Here is a 16,452-nt window from a genome sequence, read left to right as displayed (position 1 = left end):
ACAGCACAATGTGGACTCGATTACTTCTCTGAGTTCAAAGGGGTAGCAAGGATGATTGGTAGTAGACCTTGAAATCATTTTTCCACACCAAAGATATATAGCTATATTGAGAGCCTGGCTGTGTTGTTGTTGTTGTTTTTCCCAAGGCAGGGTCTCTGTGTAGTTCTGGCTGGCTGTCCTGAAAGTAGCTCTGTAGACCAGCCTGGCCTTGAACTCACAGAGATCCACCTGCCTCTGCCTTCTGAGTGCTGGGATTACAGGTGTGCGCCACCCCCCCCCCCACCCCCCCAGCTTAATGCTTTTCTTATAGAAGTTTCAGGGCAGGAAGTGAGGAGGGCCGCTGCATTTGCTTAACCTCTCTTGTTTTTTTTTTTTTCTTCTTCTTCTCCTCCTCCTCCTCCTCCTCCTCCCCCTCCTCCTCCTCCTCCTCCTCCTCCTCCTCCTCCTCCTCCTCCTCCTCCTTCTTCTTCTTCTTCTTCTTCTTCTTCTTCTTCTTCTTCTTCTTCTCAACAGCTGAGCTGCTGTGGCGTGCAGAACTACACCAACTGGAGCAGCAGCCCTTACTTCCTGGACCATGGCATTCCGCCCAGTTGCTGCATGAACGAAACCGATTGTAATCCCCTGGATCTGCACAATCTGACTGTGGCCGCCACTAAAGTTAACCAAAAGGTATCGCTTCTTCCGAGCCCTAATAAGACAGACAGACAGACAGACAGACAGCTGGTGCTTGTTGCAGAGGACTTGGTTACTTTTGGGAAACTAAGCCAAATGGGCTACAAAGGGTAGGTTCAGAGTGATTGCTTGCTTAGGAGATGTGCTTGAGGCTGCTCACTTCTGAAAGAGGAAGCCGAGCCTCCAATTGGTCTCGCGTGGCTTTCCCACAGCAAAGGCTCTACCAGGCTCAGCGATGTAGGTTTAGCAAATGGTTCCTGTTAACCTTGATGCCTGTGTCAGACAGAGAGTGTTTTCTTTCTTCTTTCTGGGCACTTTGCTTCTACTTAATATACCATCGCAACATGAAATTATTCACAGCTGGGTGCCAGTCTTTGGCAGGAAGGAGGGAGTAGAGTAGATAGACAGCATCTGCTTCTGCTAGGAGGGCGGCCTTTATTTTCGGGAGTTCACTGTTGTAGGAAAAGAAATGAACAACTCCAATTCAACTCACTGTCAACATCCTGATTCCCAAAGAAGCTGAGCGAAACCCGTATGGTAGAAATAGATGTAGACAGCCATTCATAGTGCAAGAGGGACAATGAACTTCTAGTAATCAAAGAGAAGGGAAATCAATTTTGTATTATACTTTACAGAGAATACAATGCAGGCATGTTACAACTGTGTGAATGCTATCAACATTTTTTTTAACGTTCAAAGAAATACCCTCTATAAACTATGATTTGAGAAACAAAGGAGCAGAATTACTATTGAGTTTGTCTATAATTCTTCAACCATGGGGCAGATTTTTCTTCTCTTACCAGAAAACCTTCTATTCTTCTGATATCTTCACAGGTCTGTGTTATCCGGGCCACCTACTGAATAATTCATAGAGAGATGATAGCCATTCTCTCAAGATTAGAATATGATGAGGTCATTTCTGTATTTTACCCATTTTACATTGGGATCTGTGACAGGAATGCTGCCAGGCATCATTGCTGTCCTGGAATCATCATTTTGTCATTCTGAAATGTTTACTTTGTGTTGGGATGATTTAGGAAGATTGAGTACCATCTCAGCTTCCAGAACATCGATTCCTATTGTAATTTTCTTATGAACTCAAACTCTGAGGCTTCCCTTGCCTCTCATAGGACTTCACCTGGCTTTTGCATGGGTAATCTCTGTTGAGTAACTAGCCATTTTTTGCTGCAATTTTATGAAGTATGCATGCATACCTAGCACACGAGAGACTTGCCAATTTATAGATGACAAGAAGTGATCTACAGGACTGAGTGCTTTGGTTCATCTGGCTTGCAAAGGCAGTGCCCGTCAAATTTTGGTAACAGTTTTTTTTTCACATAAACATTCTCTTTTGTAAAAATTAAGGACCCAGAAATCTGAATTCAGAGGCTAGAGTCAGTTTCAATTCATAATCATGAATTTGCTGATTGTGAGATTTTGGTAAAGTTGCTTGACCTTTCTCGGTTTTTTTTTTCTCTCATCTATAAAATATAGATAATAATAGTTCTTGCTCCTTAGAGTTACTATGGTGAATGAATGAAACCAATGAGATAAAGCATAGTTTCAGGTAGTATTAACTGTGATGCAAATATGACCTCAGCTACATTGAAATTATTTTTACTTTATCACTATTTTCTTAGCAATGATATAGCAGATCTTTATAGGGAATCACTTCTATTAGCATTTGAAAGTAAGCTTGGGGGCTGGAGAGATGGCTCAGAGGTTAAGAGAGCTTGTTGCTTTTGCATGGAACAGGAATTCAGTTCTCAGCGCTAGGGTTGGCTTGCTTTTAACTGCCTATAACTCCAGCTCTAGGGAATCTGACACCCTCTTCTGGATTCCACAGGCACACCATACCACACCACACACACACACACACACACACACACACACACACACACACACACACACACACAAACACGCACACACTCATACACAGGCACACATACAGGCACATACACATTAACATATTGTGGTCATTTGGTGTTTTGAACCCTACCCTCTAAGAATACCAAAAGATGAAGTTTGATGTTTACTTGTTAACCTGGGCAACCTATGTTGTACAAATTCTGGGTGGAGAGCAGGTAGGAGGAGGGGAGTGCTTTACAGGGACTATTGATTGTTTGCTTTGGGGCAGAGGGTTTATTTTTCTTTTGCTGGCGAGATGATGAAATGCCTGCAGGTTCAGTTACCTAGTCGTACTGGCTGAGCCCCTGCCATAGGAATTTCTTGCCAGTTTGTAAGAACAAGAGGAAGAAAGACTAGGGCTGGCTTTGTTTGGCAGCTCCAGAGATACCTGTAGAATCTTTCTGGAACTTACCTTCTCCTCCAAATACTACAGACTGCCACTGGTGGATGTTTTTCCATTGGTGACTGTTGATTTAGACACACCGCAAGGGGGAGGAAATTAACCACTGTGGAAAACCACAGTGTTTCCTAGGAGACTTAGCAGGTCTCTAGATTTATCGCATGCTCGGCATCCAGGCTTTCGTATTAGGAAATTGAGAGAGATGGTTGTGGGTCGATAAGATCATGCTTTAGTGCAGGACTTCAAGGTGGATGCAGACAGGACCAGTAGTTGTAGTATCAAAGCGATTCTTCTATCTGCAGGGCTGTGCTGAAAGTTTGAGAGAGGGCTTTAGGGCTGAATGATTAATAACAAGGAACGTAAATTCAGGGATGGAAAATATTTTTAAATCATTCTCATCTTCTCATTTTTGTTTACTCTTTTACTGAGAAGATGTGTCAGTTTGGTTTCTTATTTAAAAAAAAACTAGGTAACTATTTTTTTTTTTTTTACAGAAGACTACTTACTTCTCAAGCATTAATGTGTATACGAAACATCTGGAGAGCTTGCTAAAATGCATTCAGAGCCACTAGAAATGTATTTTAAAAGGAATATCCCAAGCACAATACATATGGTGGTGGCACAGGTCTAGGGTAGGACTTCCACTTTGACATTTCTCACAAGTTCCATGCTGCCCATTCAAGAACTACCAACTGTGTGACAGGAACGACCATTGTTGTCACAAGTTAACTCATGCCAGGTAGTTGCTTGTGTTTGTGATTTCTCCTATTGGATGATGGGAGCATAGCCAAAATAAAATTACCTTTACCATGTCCAGAAATAGAGCTGGAATGCGACTCAGTGATAGAGTGCTTACCTGGTATGTGTGAGACCCTGTGTTCCAGGCCTCCCACTGGAGAAACAAAACGTTTGCTCCCCCTAAAAGAATCACATATTTGTTTACCTGCAGAATTAAAGCCAAGATGGGAGGAGCAGAAAAAAATCTCTGCCAACCAGTTTACTGAATAAGAAAATGGTCCCTGTGTGGGATTATCAGGCTTGTGTTTTCATATTTTTGGTCAATCTAATGCTGATGATATGGAGTTTACTCCCCAACTTGGCCATCATTATATGGGAAAAGGATGTGATGATGGCCAGCTTGGAGACACACCATTTGGGAAAGTATTAGAATAGCTGCTTGTCTTCCCACCTACTGATGCCTCCTCAACCCATGAGTTTCTCTCCTGCTACCTTCCGGAAAGTACTGAGATGTATTGCATCCCTAGTAAAATTGAAACCAGCAAGCTTCTACTGGAAAGAAGCAAATTGTACAACTCCCATGAGCCAGTGTGTACTTCCCTTCATATTTGCACCAGATAGTAAGGAGTCTGTCTTGTAAACTGCATTGAAGTCATGTTATAGCACAGCTCCAGGTTAATGCACCCTGTCTCTGTAAAGAGACTGTGAATGCAAAGATAATTTAGAGTTGAAGATATTGGTAGAGTTTATCACACACTATAAACTTTGTTAAACAAAACTGCAATTTAAAAAGGAAAACCAGTGGGGGTAGGTATTGTAGTTCAAATGTTGTTGTGACTTAGTGTGACTGTTCAGGTAAACAAGAACTACATTGGGTTTGTTCATTAAATGTATTTATTTTTCTCACAATCTGTATGTTCAGGTCAGAGTCCTCTATTGGAAAAGACCGTGTATCCTTTGCTGAATATGTCAGCTTGGAAATAGGCTCATTTGGATAGTTCCATATAAATGTACATTTAAACACACACACACACACGCATGCACATGTACACATACACACATTTCTAGTCCTACTGTTTGATCTAAAAATAAGGGATTTAGTAGTAATAGCTATTTTTTGCCTTTCTTTGTGTAGTGGGGGATACAAGAGAAGTTTTTTTTTTCTTTCTAGACTAGGTTGATAAAATATAATCTACCTCAACAACATCCTAATTTTCACATTAAAATTCTGTTAATTGCTCTATTTAATCATGGTATTTGAAGATTGTAGATGAAGAAAAAATTTATTTGGTCTTATGAATAAGGCGTTACGATATTATGAAAGGTGCAGTGACTTGCTCAATATTACATAGTAAATTTTGACAAAGATGATTCTAGAATGTAGATTTTTGCTACTAAGAAAAACTTAAGAGATGCCCTAGGAGGAACTCAGACTCTAAAATTTGCAGTTATTTAAGTACTTCTCTGACCAACTGATTTCTCTTTATCCAAGAGTTCATCATTTGTTGACAAAATGCTAGTGGCTATGTTTGTTTTGTTCTTGAGACAAGATCGCATTGTCTAGCCCTGGCTGGCCTAGAGTTTGTGACATAAACCAAGCTGGTGTCAAATTCACCAAAATCTACCTGCCTCTGCCTCCCAAATGCTGGGATTAAAGGCATACACCACATTGACCAGTGTAATGACTATGTTCATGCAACTTTCAGTTCCAAGTTTTAGAATAACTTTTGATCTTTGCATGTGTCCTTTTACGTCTCAACAGAGTTTACTTCATAGAGCTTTTAAATTTCTTGGTGAATTTAATCCTACTAATGACATGTTTGTAGATTAAATTATGTCTGGAACTTGCCAGGGAATGTGTATTTGGGAGGTGTCAGGGAAACAAGATTGACTCTCTGTGTGTGTGTGTGTGTGTGTGTATACAGAGAAAGAGAGACAGACAGAGAGAGAGAGAGAGAGAGAGAGAGAGAGAGAGAGAGAGAGAGAGAGAGAGAGAGAGAGAAGAGAAGAGAGGAGAGAGGGGGTAGTTAGGGAAAGTTTCCTGTGTGGGTTTATTGTACTATCCTCTATACCGTTTGTGTGTTTTAATTCTTTCGTTGGTTGCTTGGTTGGTTGGTTAGTTGATTTGACTACCTGTATTCTTTTTAGGGCTGTTATGATCTGGTGACCAGTTTCATGGAGACTAACATGGGGATCATCGCTGGAGTGGCATTTGGAATTGCGTTCTCCCAGGTACTCAAATACTGTGCCTAGTCTAGCCTTTTCCAGCCTCCTACTCTGGCTTGCCTCCCTGACCTCCAGGTTCTTGGCCTGTCTTTCTGTGCTCTGGGGAGGGCTGATAGATAGGGTCAGAGATCCTTGCTCATTAGGCCTTAGGTCACCTGTTTATTGATTTTTCTTTTCCAACTTAAATGAAGTTTTGCTGTCCAGGGAATATCACTTACAGTTCAACTAATGACTACCTCTAGTAAACCAGCTTGCTTCTGCACAGGTCAAATGGAGGGTGACAGAACAAGGTGCTGACTTTATTGGAACTTAAACAACTCCAAACATCAACAGGCTGGTTTACATTAGAGGGAGGCTCTTTTCCTGGTTGACCTGTCCTTTTTGTTCTTTCTTAGTTTCTTTGGATTGTGTGTGACATTGGCAGTCTTCATCTTGTTAATGTTATTTTAATTTTTGCATTTCACTCTTCTTTTTCTGAAAAGGAAACTTAATTCTTTATGTATTAAGCTGTCCATCTCTTTCTCTCCATGCACCTCTTACAAACTATTGGGAGAAGTAATTATGCCAGCCATGTAAGCTAAACATACTAAAGGGTAAAACACATTTACATTAAATCTCAAATTGAGCCTTCGTCTAGCTGGCAAGGGCCTGTTTTACAGGCTTCTGATCTTTGGAGCAAATGTTCTGTCCTATTTATAATATTCTGTGGGTACAAGGGCTGACATGCATACTTAGCAACTTGATACAAATTTTAGGTATAACTCAGATTTTTTGTCAGACTAATAGATTATTTTTCATAGAAAGCTCAATTGATATCTCAGTAATGGCTCCAAAGTTCCGTTTCTATAGTGGCTATCTCAAAGTCGAACTTTCTCTTTTCCCAGCTCCTGTTATGCTTAGCAATGCAAATGCAGTTTTGTTCTATTCCAACTTGTTCCTGAGATGTTTTTAATTGAAACATGAAGTTCCAAGAAAAGTACCTAAGTAATGATTTTATATTTTAGTAAGTTATCACTTCTGTGGCCCTTGCTTAGATCAGGGAATCATTCCTTAACTTGCTATATATCTCTGCCAAGCAGGGCTCCTCAGTATTAGAGAAGGTGAAATGCTTTTCTTCCTAAGTAGTTATCCAAACCTGTGTGACATGTCACCTCCCAAGAGCATGCAAAGTCAGTCACTGTGAGAGTCTCTTCTATGGCAATTCAAAATCCTCTTTAAATATGCTTCATTGTTTTCACCCTCATGGAGTGAATGAAAACCCCTAACATGCCAACACAGACAAACCAGAGTGGGAGTACAAACAGTGCAATTAACTCAGTCTCCAGAGACATTTTAAAGGCAGTTACTACCCTGAACTTTCTCCCAATTGTTGTAACATTTCAGTAACAACACTTAGTAACATCTCTGTAATGGCATAGGAACAATTTCAAGGATCCCAAACCTTGTGATTTATGCAAGTGTGTAAGATACACTTGACAGCCTTGAGCATATAGTTTCCTCAACACAGGTTGTTAAGAACAAAAAATATAGGTTGACACTTGAGCGTGCATGCATGTGGGTAGACACGGACACACACACATACACATACACACACACACACACACACACACACATCTCTAAAGTCTTTCTTTATGCCTTCCCTAGAGAAATAAAATGGCATGGTGCCAATACAGTAGATGAGAACAATGCGTCAGTGAGCCTGAGATCTTGTAGATGAAGTCTATAATATGCCTATGTAACCATGGGTATGTATATGAAAGGGTAGGAAGATCTTGTTTGTATCAATGAGATGCATCAAGTGTTCTCCATGCTTCTCTCAACGATCCCTTCAAAGGAATTTATGCTTAGACAAATATCTAGACTCTAACTGTGCTATCTTAAAGAAGTTGGTGCCTTGGGATTCTTTGAAGATGCAAACTGGAACAATGAAAGAGAAGCTTTGACTCCAAGGAACATGAAAAAAAAAAACACTATAGCGAGTTTAGGTCTTACCAGAGAGCCCCAGAGATGGTGAGATAAAGAGAAATCACAAAGCCTACTAGCATTGTACATTCCTTACCGTTCACTCACATGGCCAAACAGAACAGAGACGTGACACATAGGGTGTACAGCTTGTGGCTGGGAGAGGAATGCTCATGGCTGGTTCTTTACAAGTGAGAGGGAGAGGATGGTCATGGTAATGGTAGCTAACCACTTACAAGATGGCTGATCAGGAAGAGTCCCCCCCCCACCCCCAATGGAGCCTAGTCAATATCCAGAAGCCAAGCTTTACAAAATTCATTCAGATATTGTAGAGCCAAATCTCACAAATGCTGGTTGATATGAATAGAAGTGTTATGTCTTGGCTCTCCTATGACAGAGCAGGCTCTATTGAATGGAGGCCAGGGTCGGGGGGTGCGGGGAGAAAGATCTTTACTTACTACCTGCTTTTCTCTCTTCTTTTCCTCTCTCTTTGTGTCCCTTTTTCTCTTTCACTTTTCTTCATCTTTTTTTACATCTTTTTGCCCTCTTCCCACATGCTGTCATGAGAAACTGGCATAATGCCCACCTATTATGTCAGATAGTAAAGGTGGTGTAAGGGTGAAAGGTACACTGTGTTAAGGCCAGTATTTTTTTGTAATTGAGTTTTAAGCACCATGTCCCTTGTTAGCTAACTTGGCTCCGAGCTCTTGTTTGGATGGCAGAGTTTGATCTGGCACTCCCCTGTTGACTTTGTCCTCTCAGGGAAAAGCATGTGTGGCTGCTCTTAATGAACACATCTGTCCTTCTTTATAAATTTACAGTAAGGAGTCAAGGATACTTTGATGAGATGTTCCTTTCCTTTTCTTTGGGAAGAGACAGAATCTCATTGTTTACCCCAGACTCTCCTGGAACTCACTGTATGACCCAGGCTAAACTCAATTCAAGGCATTCCTCCTATCTGGGCCTGGTCTTTCTACTGCTGAGGTTAGGGGCATGAGGCACCCGTACTTGTCTTTCTCTATGATTTTGATAGTTCTCATCTTCAACAAGAGAGCATGGGCAGGAAGAGAGAAGGAGATAAGGTGAAGGAATAGGTGGAATACAGCAAGAGAAATGTACTGTATGAGCATTCTTTCTCTTCTCTCTTTCTAGCTCTCCTCTCTCTCCATCTCCCCCTTTCCCTTTTTTATTAGGAAAGAGATTAAGTATTTTAATTCAAAGGCAAAAAATACCAAACCCATTCCTACGGATTCACCTCCCCACCTCTACCCTCCCTCCTTGGCCTTCCTTAGGGCCCACAATCTTATGGGATGATTTACTCTGTGCCAGTAATTCTTTAGTAGAGCCTTAAAGGGGCCTGTTTTTCTTTTCTGTATACAGGGCACAAAAAGTTAGGGTTGTCCTCAGATACAAAAGTGGGTGCAACATAAGTCAGTGTGAAGATTATCTGTATAGTTTGAGGAAGATAGTTGAACCTATCAAACCCATTTTCTTATTTTAAAAGTTAAAATTAAAATATTACAAAGAGTTGTTGTTTTTAAAAACCCAATATTTTCGTATATCTGAATGTGTTACATACATTCATTACTTATTTATTTTTGACTGGAATATAATTTTTCACACTATGAAATGTAGTCTAGAATTTGCTGATCTTGGAAAATATCAGTCTGTTAGAAAGGGACACACTGTAAGTTTCAAAGTTCTTACACTCCTGGAAATGTAGCTTCACATTTGGCAACATAATCTGAAAGTTACAACCATGATACCTTTGGCCACTCCACAGTAAGTACATGATGCTATGTATTTTATGGCATGGAATGATGCCAGCCACAACTTTAATAGATTCTCATAAAGCAATGAATGCTCTGTCCATAACAGGTGTTATTATTTGTGCATTTCAAAGCATAGTTAATGTTTTTAGAAAAATAAGAACTGGGAACTGGAACCTGCAAGGTGTGTTTCCGAGCCAGGTAATGAAGTGCGTGTGCCACTGAATAACAGAACAGACAGCAATGGCCACAAGGGGTCTTTCACCTGTCAGATAAGGTGATGAGGTGGACTGGCAAGCTGATTCTCCCTTCTTGGTGGCTTACGGAAGTACCACTGGCTGAGCTGTACCTCACTGGTCTGAGTCATAGATGGGTGCTGGGACCTGAAACATGCATTTCTGATTAAAATTGCGGGTGATGTTTGTACTGTTGTCCCACATCAGACTATCTTTAGAGGTCCCTGCTACTTATGAGACAACAAAATATAACCAGTTTCTTAAAGTTGAAAGTACTATTAGCCAAAGGAATATGGCATCTGGGCTCAAGTTTACCACAGAGCACTCAAAAGAAAGCTGATCCTCTGGGTTTATAAGACTGTTGGTTACTAGCGAACAGAGACAGGTGTGACTAAGAGTGTCTTAAAACTGCCAGAATCATTTCTCATAAGATTCTCCTGTGCCATAGGCTAATCAAGGCACAAAGAAAAGTAGGAACCCGGGGGCTCTATGGAAGTGGAGCAGCACCTGTGAATGGTTTTGGTGTGGCCCGAAATGAGCCTGTTTAGGCCAGTGATAGCTATGTGATTGAGAGACAGCATTTAAAATTTTGCTTCCCCATTTTGCCTCTTCCCTACCCACCTTTCTTAGAAGTGATGCCTTTATTATCTCACTGGCAGACAGAGGCAGTCATGAGTAATATCTCAATTCTTGTCTCAAGGAAAGATGCTCTATTCCATCAGCCAACTATAATCAGAGTATCCTACTGGGTTGTGGCTTTGGCCAAATATAGTTAGCCTTTCAAATAATACAAAGATTATGGCTTTGAATTAAAATGTATCCTTTTAGTTACAATCACACCAATTCCATGTAATTTAATTATTTTTTTGCATTAATCTCGCAGCATGATCAAACTTTAATATGACTTGGTATCAGAAGTTGCTGCGAAGTGGCCAGGGTGAGCTACTTCTGAACTTTTGTAGCCAATTTCAGAGCTTCCCACTGGCCCTACACCAACCCTTAGACCACATCAAGGCTTGATCCCATAATTCAAATCTGATTTATTCTTTACTCGTGACCTTTGCCCTTTCCACATGGGGAAAGTTCTGTTTACTAAAAGTCATATCTAGGTATAAACATGTATTGTGACAATTCTTTGTTGTCATAGATAGATGATAGATGCACTTGCTATGTATGAAAACTTAATTTAAAATGCATCTAGAATGGAAAGAAGGGTATTGTTTTGTGACCTGAAATTCTCCTTTTTCACTTGTTCTCTTTGGTAACAGTTGATTGGCATGCTGCTGGCCTGTTGTCTGTCCCGGTTCATCACTGCCAATCAGTATGAGATGGTGTAAAGAGAAGGTGAGTGGCAGTGGGAAGTATTGGATCTGAGGTTGTTCTTTTTGGTGCTCAGGAAGAGTGTCCAGCCACTGAACACTGAACACTGGTGCTGTCCATGTGTAAAAACCTCGTGTCCACATGCTGGGGAAGAGGTAAAGTGGATGCCATTGTGGAAACATGGGAACACTTGCTTTTTTTCCTTTGCATCTCTTTGTGCAGGCTGTTAGCAATGGCGAATCACTCACATATATTCTCTTTCTCTCAGTCTTTCGAGAACTATGGAATAAGAGGCCTGTTTTGAAAAGGAACTGCCGCAATCTCGGAAAGACTTCCAAAGAACGTTAGAGCACAGTACATACTATCCCTGCCCTGCTCCCACCCGCCCACTCCCCACAGCCCTGCCCCCTATGTGCAACTGACACTCCTATCCAGTCTATGCTCTACCTTTCAGCCCACATCATGTGTAGTGTCCATCTTGTGAAGCCCTGTTGTGCCACACAGTGTAGCCAGGCCCCCTGCAGCTAGTCATAGTGAACCCCATCCTAAGGCTCTGTGAGTGCCAGCTCTCTCACATGTATTTGGTCCAACTGTAGGTGACTGGTTATCACATCATCACCGGCCCCTTGTGGCCCTGCATGTAGTAGGGGAGGCTTCAGTCAGCCCCTCACTGTGGTCCATGAATACCACACACCTTTCTGTAGATAAGCAGATGGTAGTTTTCTTTTATTTTGGCTTAATCTGATTTGGTTTGGTTTTCCCTTTACTGGGATTTGTTCCTGCCTTCTTTAGGCTGCCTAGGGAATGTGATAAGACACAGAGGAAGTCATTCATGAGGAGAAAACAGCATGTGGCATGCATGCTGGAAGTATTGTTAAGCATTAGGTGGCCTCCTTGCTTGTTGCTCCACATGTGGGTGTGTAGAGACAGCTTAGTGTAGGATTTCTTCTCAGATGAAACCTGTATAATCCTGTTAAAAGGCTGTGTTGTTACTCTCCTTGAAGGCAAATTTACTACTTTTTATTTGCCCCAACTAATTACTATTATTTTACTTTTTCTTTCTGATGTTTTTTTTTTTTCTTGCATTGACATTATAGACTTTGAGGACCTCATCAGATCAATATAAAAGTGAGTGTGGAAGGGAAACAAAAGTCAAAATATTTTTAAAAGATCTTAAAAATAATGCCTCTGTCTAGCATGCCAACAAGAATGCATTGATATTGTGATCATTTGTGATATATGTATTAATAAATAGAGCAATTACAAATGGCTGTGCTGTGGTTCTCTTCTTTGGGTGTGATGACAATCTTTCAACACATGTTCTGATTCTATCTTGGTCCTCAGGGGTTGGGAGAGAACCTCATGTATTTCCACATAACCCAAACACTAGACTTTTGGGTTTTTAAAATCATGAATATTTCAGAAACTTGAATCGCTTATCGCTAACAAGATAGACTGTTGGCTGCAGAGTTAGAGTCTTGGTAGTACTTCGTGTCTCTGAAGTTCGTGAGAGAAATACAGAGATTTTCTCAGAGTTTTTTAAGTCTAGATTTTGTCTTAAAATGAAATGAGTATCAGTTATTTTTCCCTCTTCTCTTTTTTTTCTGCATTAGATTGAGTATACATGATCTAAAGACCAATCCAGTGTCCCAGTGTCCTTGTCTGCATGAAAGTATGAAATGCTTACATTTGATTTAAGCATCACTTTAACAATAGATACATTATCTCTAATCATTGTTTTTTCAGCAATTCTTACTGGTGCGGGCCACCACAACCAGCACCAATCATTGTTTTTTGCTTTTGATGAGTCGTCAAAGAGAGAAATACCAGTAAAAACATAAATTGATTAGTTACCAAAGTTGTGGATCTGAAAGATCTCTTTCTTCTTTGTCAAAGAGCCTGGGATTAGGGCAATAGTGGCTTTCCAGTTATGAGTCTGAATGCTGCACACAGTAAGCACTACAAGATAAACAAAGGGCATTCCCACACATTCAGATGGCCCCTCTCTGGAAGGTCAGCATCTTAGAAAAACAGAGAGTTATTTTTAAGTTTAAGTTTATTTTTACCTCTGCGTAACATACTTTTAATAGGAAATATTTGGACTGAGATTGAGTTTACTTCAAAACTTGAAAGTATTCACATTTCAACTCTGAATAACTTGTATACAGTGCACAGTCCTCCTTTAAGGAAAATTTAAATGGCACAAATTTAAATCCCTTTCTTGAGTCTTCAGAGATAAAACAGTGCACAAATTGCTCCAACTTGTACAGAGTCAATTTGTACAGCTCCAACTTGTACAGAGTCAGTATACAAACTGTTCTCAGCACTTCTGATGTTTCTTCTTCTCCGTTAGCAACCACACTTCCATGGCCTTACCTGGGAGCAACCACTGCTCTGTACTCTATTGCCAAAGGGTTGTTTTGTTTATTCCTAACCTTCATTACAAATAGAATTGGGTACATGGACCGTTTCGTGACTGTTCACTCCTCCTCATTGTCATATACGTGTCTACTCCATGACTCTGCGACAATTTGTCTGTTTTATTATTAATGCGCATTGACATTGCTTTCAGGTATGGTATAATATTAATAGAGCTGGAATGAACACTGAGAGTACTTTTCATGGCCATAAACACATGTGTACAATTATTTGAAAATAATGTATGTTCTGAGTTAGAAGGTAATGCTTAACATTTTTTTCCTAAAATAGACGTGGTAATGTATAATCCCACCAGCAGTAGAAAGAGCTTTCTAGTTCCCTATCCACACTAGCACTTACTATTCTCAAAGCTTTATTTCACCCATCCAGTGGCTGTATAGTGGAAACTTATTTTAACTTATCTTCTCCTGTAACTAATGATACTGAGTCCTTATTTTCCTCCCGTTGACCATCTTAATATCCTCTTGCCAAGTGTTCAAGTCGTTTTGCATTGTCTCCAACTCAGCAAAATTTATTTATTTATAGTAAGTCTTTATATATTCTAGATACATGTCCTCTCTTGGATGCATATGTGGCAAATCTCTTCTAGCTTGGGACTTCCTATCCAAGAACAGTCAGTTCTGGATTATAATTCTCAAGAGAGGTTAAGCAGCGATGCAGAGTCCAAAATAGCAAAAGGGCTTGCTTCTTAGCAAAAGCAATACATTATGCCACAATGCTGTTGATTTTAGATGAAGTTTTGCCTTTTCTTTGTTGTGTGTTTATTCTGATGAAATTAGGTTTTCCCCTCAACACACAAAGACTTGGATCTGGCAGGGAGAAGTAATTCCTAATTGTTGAGGTCTGTTGTGTACTCTAATTGGTACAATGTTTGTTTCACATGTACCTAACAATACATATGCTCTCTGATTGTTGGGTGTAAGGTTAGAAAAAGCCTGCAACTGCGTTCAAATAGTAAATTTTGTGAGTCTTTTTTTTAATGAGTCTTAAAATAGTCTATGTTCTTATGAAGGGTTCATTTTTTTAATACGTTTCTGTGAATGTATATTAAAATTCCCCACTAAGATTGTAGCTTTTGTCACATTTGACTTTATTTTTAAGCTATACTATTAGGGACATACAAGTTTATTATATCCTTGGTCAAATTGCTTCCTTTCTCCACTGATGATAGTTCCTCTCTAATGTTCATTTTATTTGAAATTACAGTTGTCCTAATCACTTTCTTTGGGCTAGTATTTACCAAAAGAATTGTTCCTTGTCCCTCTATTTTTACTTTGTTGTTTTCGGTGTAGCTCAGATGTGCCTCTCAAGTGGCATAGAACTACATTTTTAGGTCAGTCTGAGGCAGCCTCAATTGCCAGCTAAGTATAGTTATGTGTTATTGTTAGTGAAGTGTTTGGCTTTATTTCTACCATGTTACTTTTCTAACGTTGTTTAACTTTTTCTTTGTCTCCTCTTGAATTGCGGTGTCATCCTGTTTCTTTTTTGAAAACTATGCATTATACATTTGTAGTATATATTTATCTACACTTCAGTGATTAGCATTAATTTCTTAGCATGCATATTTGAAATTTAAAGTTAATCAGAATCCTCATCTTCTTCCACATGACATCAAGACTGTGGAGAGTTTTGATTCCAAACACCTGTCATGGGTTTGTTGCCCGATATTTCATTTTCTACAATCGCCCAAAATGAATCCTATTAATGGCTTTATAGTTTCCATTTCCCTAAATGAGTATCAGTCTCACCTTCCTCGTTGCTTCTTGTGTCTCAGTCCTTTGGATCTCAGGGGTATGTGTGTGATAAATTACTTTAATAGTCCTTGGTACTCCTGCAGAGCACAGGAGTTTGGTTCCCAACACCCAGGTTAAGCTGCTAACAAGCAGCCTTCGTTCCAGTTCCAGGGAATCAAATGCCTTCTCCTGGCCTCTGCAGGCACCTTACACACACTAAATATAAATAAATAAATAAATATTTCTGCAGACACCTTACACTCACTAAATAAACAAACAAATAAAACTTGTAGATGAAAGTCTGAAGCATTGTCTTAGTGGTTAAGTGCACATGCTGCTCTTAAAGAGGACAAGAGTTTGATTCCTAGGACCCTAACTTACAACCACCGATAACTCCAGCTCTTTACTTTTCTCCATAAGTACACACACACACACACACACACACACACACACACACACTGCTCACATGATTGGAAAATTGTCTTTATTTGAAAATTTAGTTTAATATAAGTGGCCCCATTCTGTTTTAGTTTCACCTTTTGATACCTAAAACAAAAAAGGGCTGAGTCCAAAACAATGACATGCTTTAAGTTTTGTTTATCAATGCACACTGAATAATTCAACATATTTTTAATCCAGTTTGTAAAGTTCTGCCTGTATAGGTAGTGCCATCATTCTTCAAATTGTCTCGTCACCAGGACTATTATTTACATTATTTTCAGTGTACTGCAGTCTGGTTTCCCTAACTGTTTCTCATGTAATTTCACTGACATCTTTTAATAGTGTTCTTGAGGACAAAGACAGTCTAACAGTGCCTTTATATCCCTACATTGACACACAGAACTGAACACATTTGGTGTTCTCAGATTCCCTTATGGATAATGAACTAAGGTACTCCTAAGCTTTAGCTGTGTGCCAGAAGCTTAAGTTACCTTGCATGCATGCATTTCCTTTTTTTCATTTCTTCTTTGAGTCTTATTTATGGCTTTAACTCTGGAATTCTGAATTGTGTAGTATTCATTTTTGTGCCAGGTCCTCTTTACTAGTTA

At 39.8% G+C, this 16,452-nt stretch overlaps 1 protein-coding gene across 1 annotated transcript in view; it reads left to right on the top strand.

Moving 5' to 3' along the window:
• Tspan7 (tetraspanin 7) overlaps nt 1-12,501 on the top strand; it is a 112,221-nt gene extending 99,720 nt beyond the window's left edge. The window contains exons 5-8 of the mRNA XM_051140998.1: nt 514-669; nt 5,867-5,950; nt 11,180-11,255; nt 11,500-12,501. Of these exons, the coding sequence (XP_050996955.1) occupies nt 514-669; nt 5,867-5,950; nt 11,180-11,248 (309 nt within the window). The 3' untranslated portion in view covers nt 11,249-11,255; nt 11,500-12,501. The remainder of the gene's footprint in view (nt 1-513; nt 670-5,866; nt 5,951-11,179; nt 11,256-11,499) is intronic.
• The last annotated feature ends 3,951 nt before the right edge of the window (nt 12,502-16,452 follow it).

Source organism: Acomys russatus, chromosome X, assembly GCF_903995435.1.
Source record: "Acomys russatus chromosome X, mAcoRus1.1, whole genome shotgun sequence".
Taxonomy (NCBI): Eukaryota; Metazoa; Chordata; class Mammalia; order Rodentia; family Muridae; genus Acomys; species Acomys russatus.
Note: the sequence above shows the minus strand (reverse complement) of the source record. Positions and strands in the feature narration are given on the sequence as shown.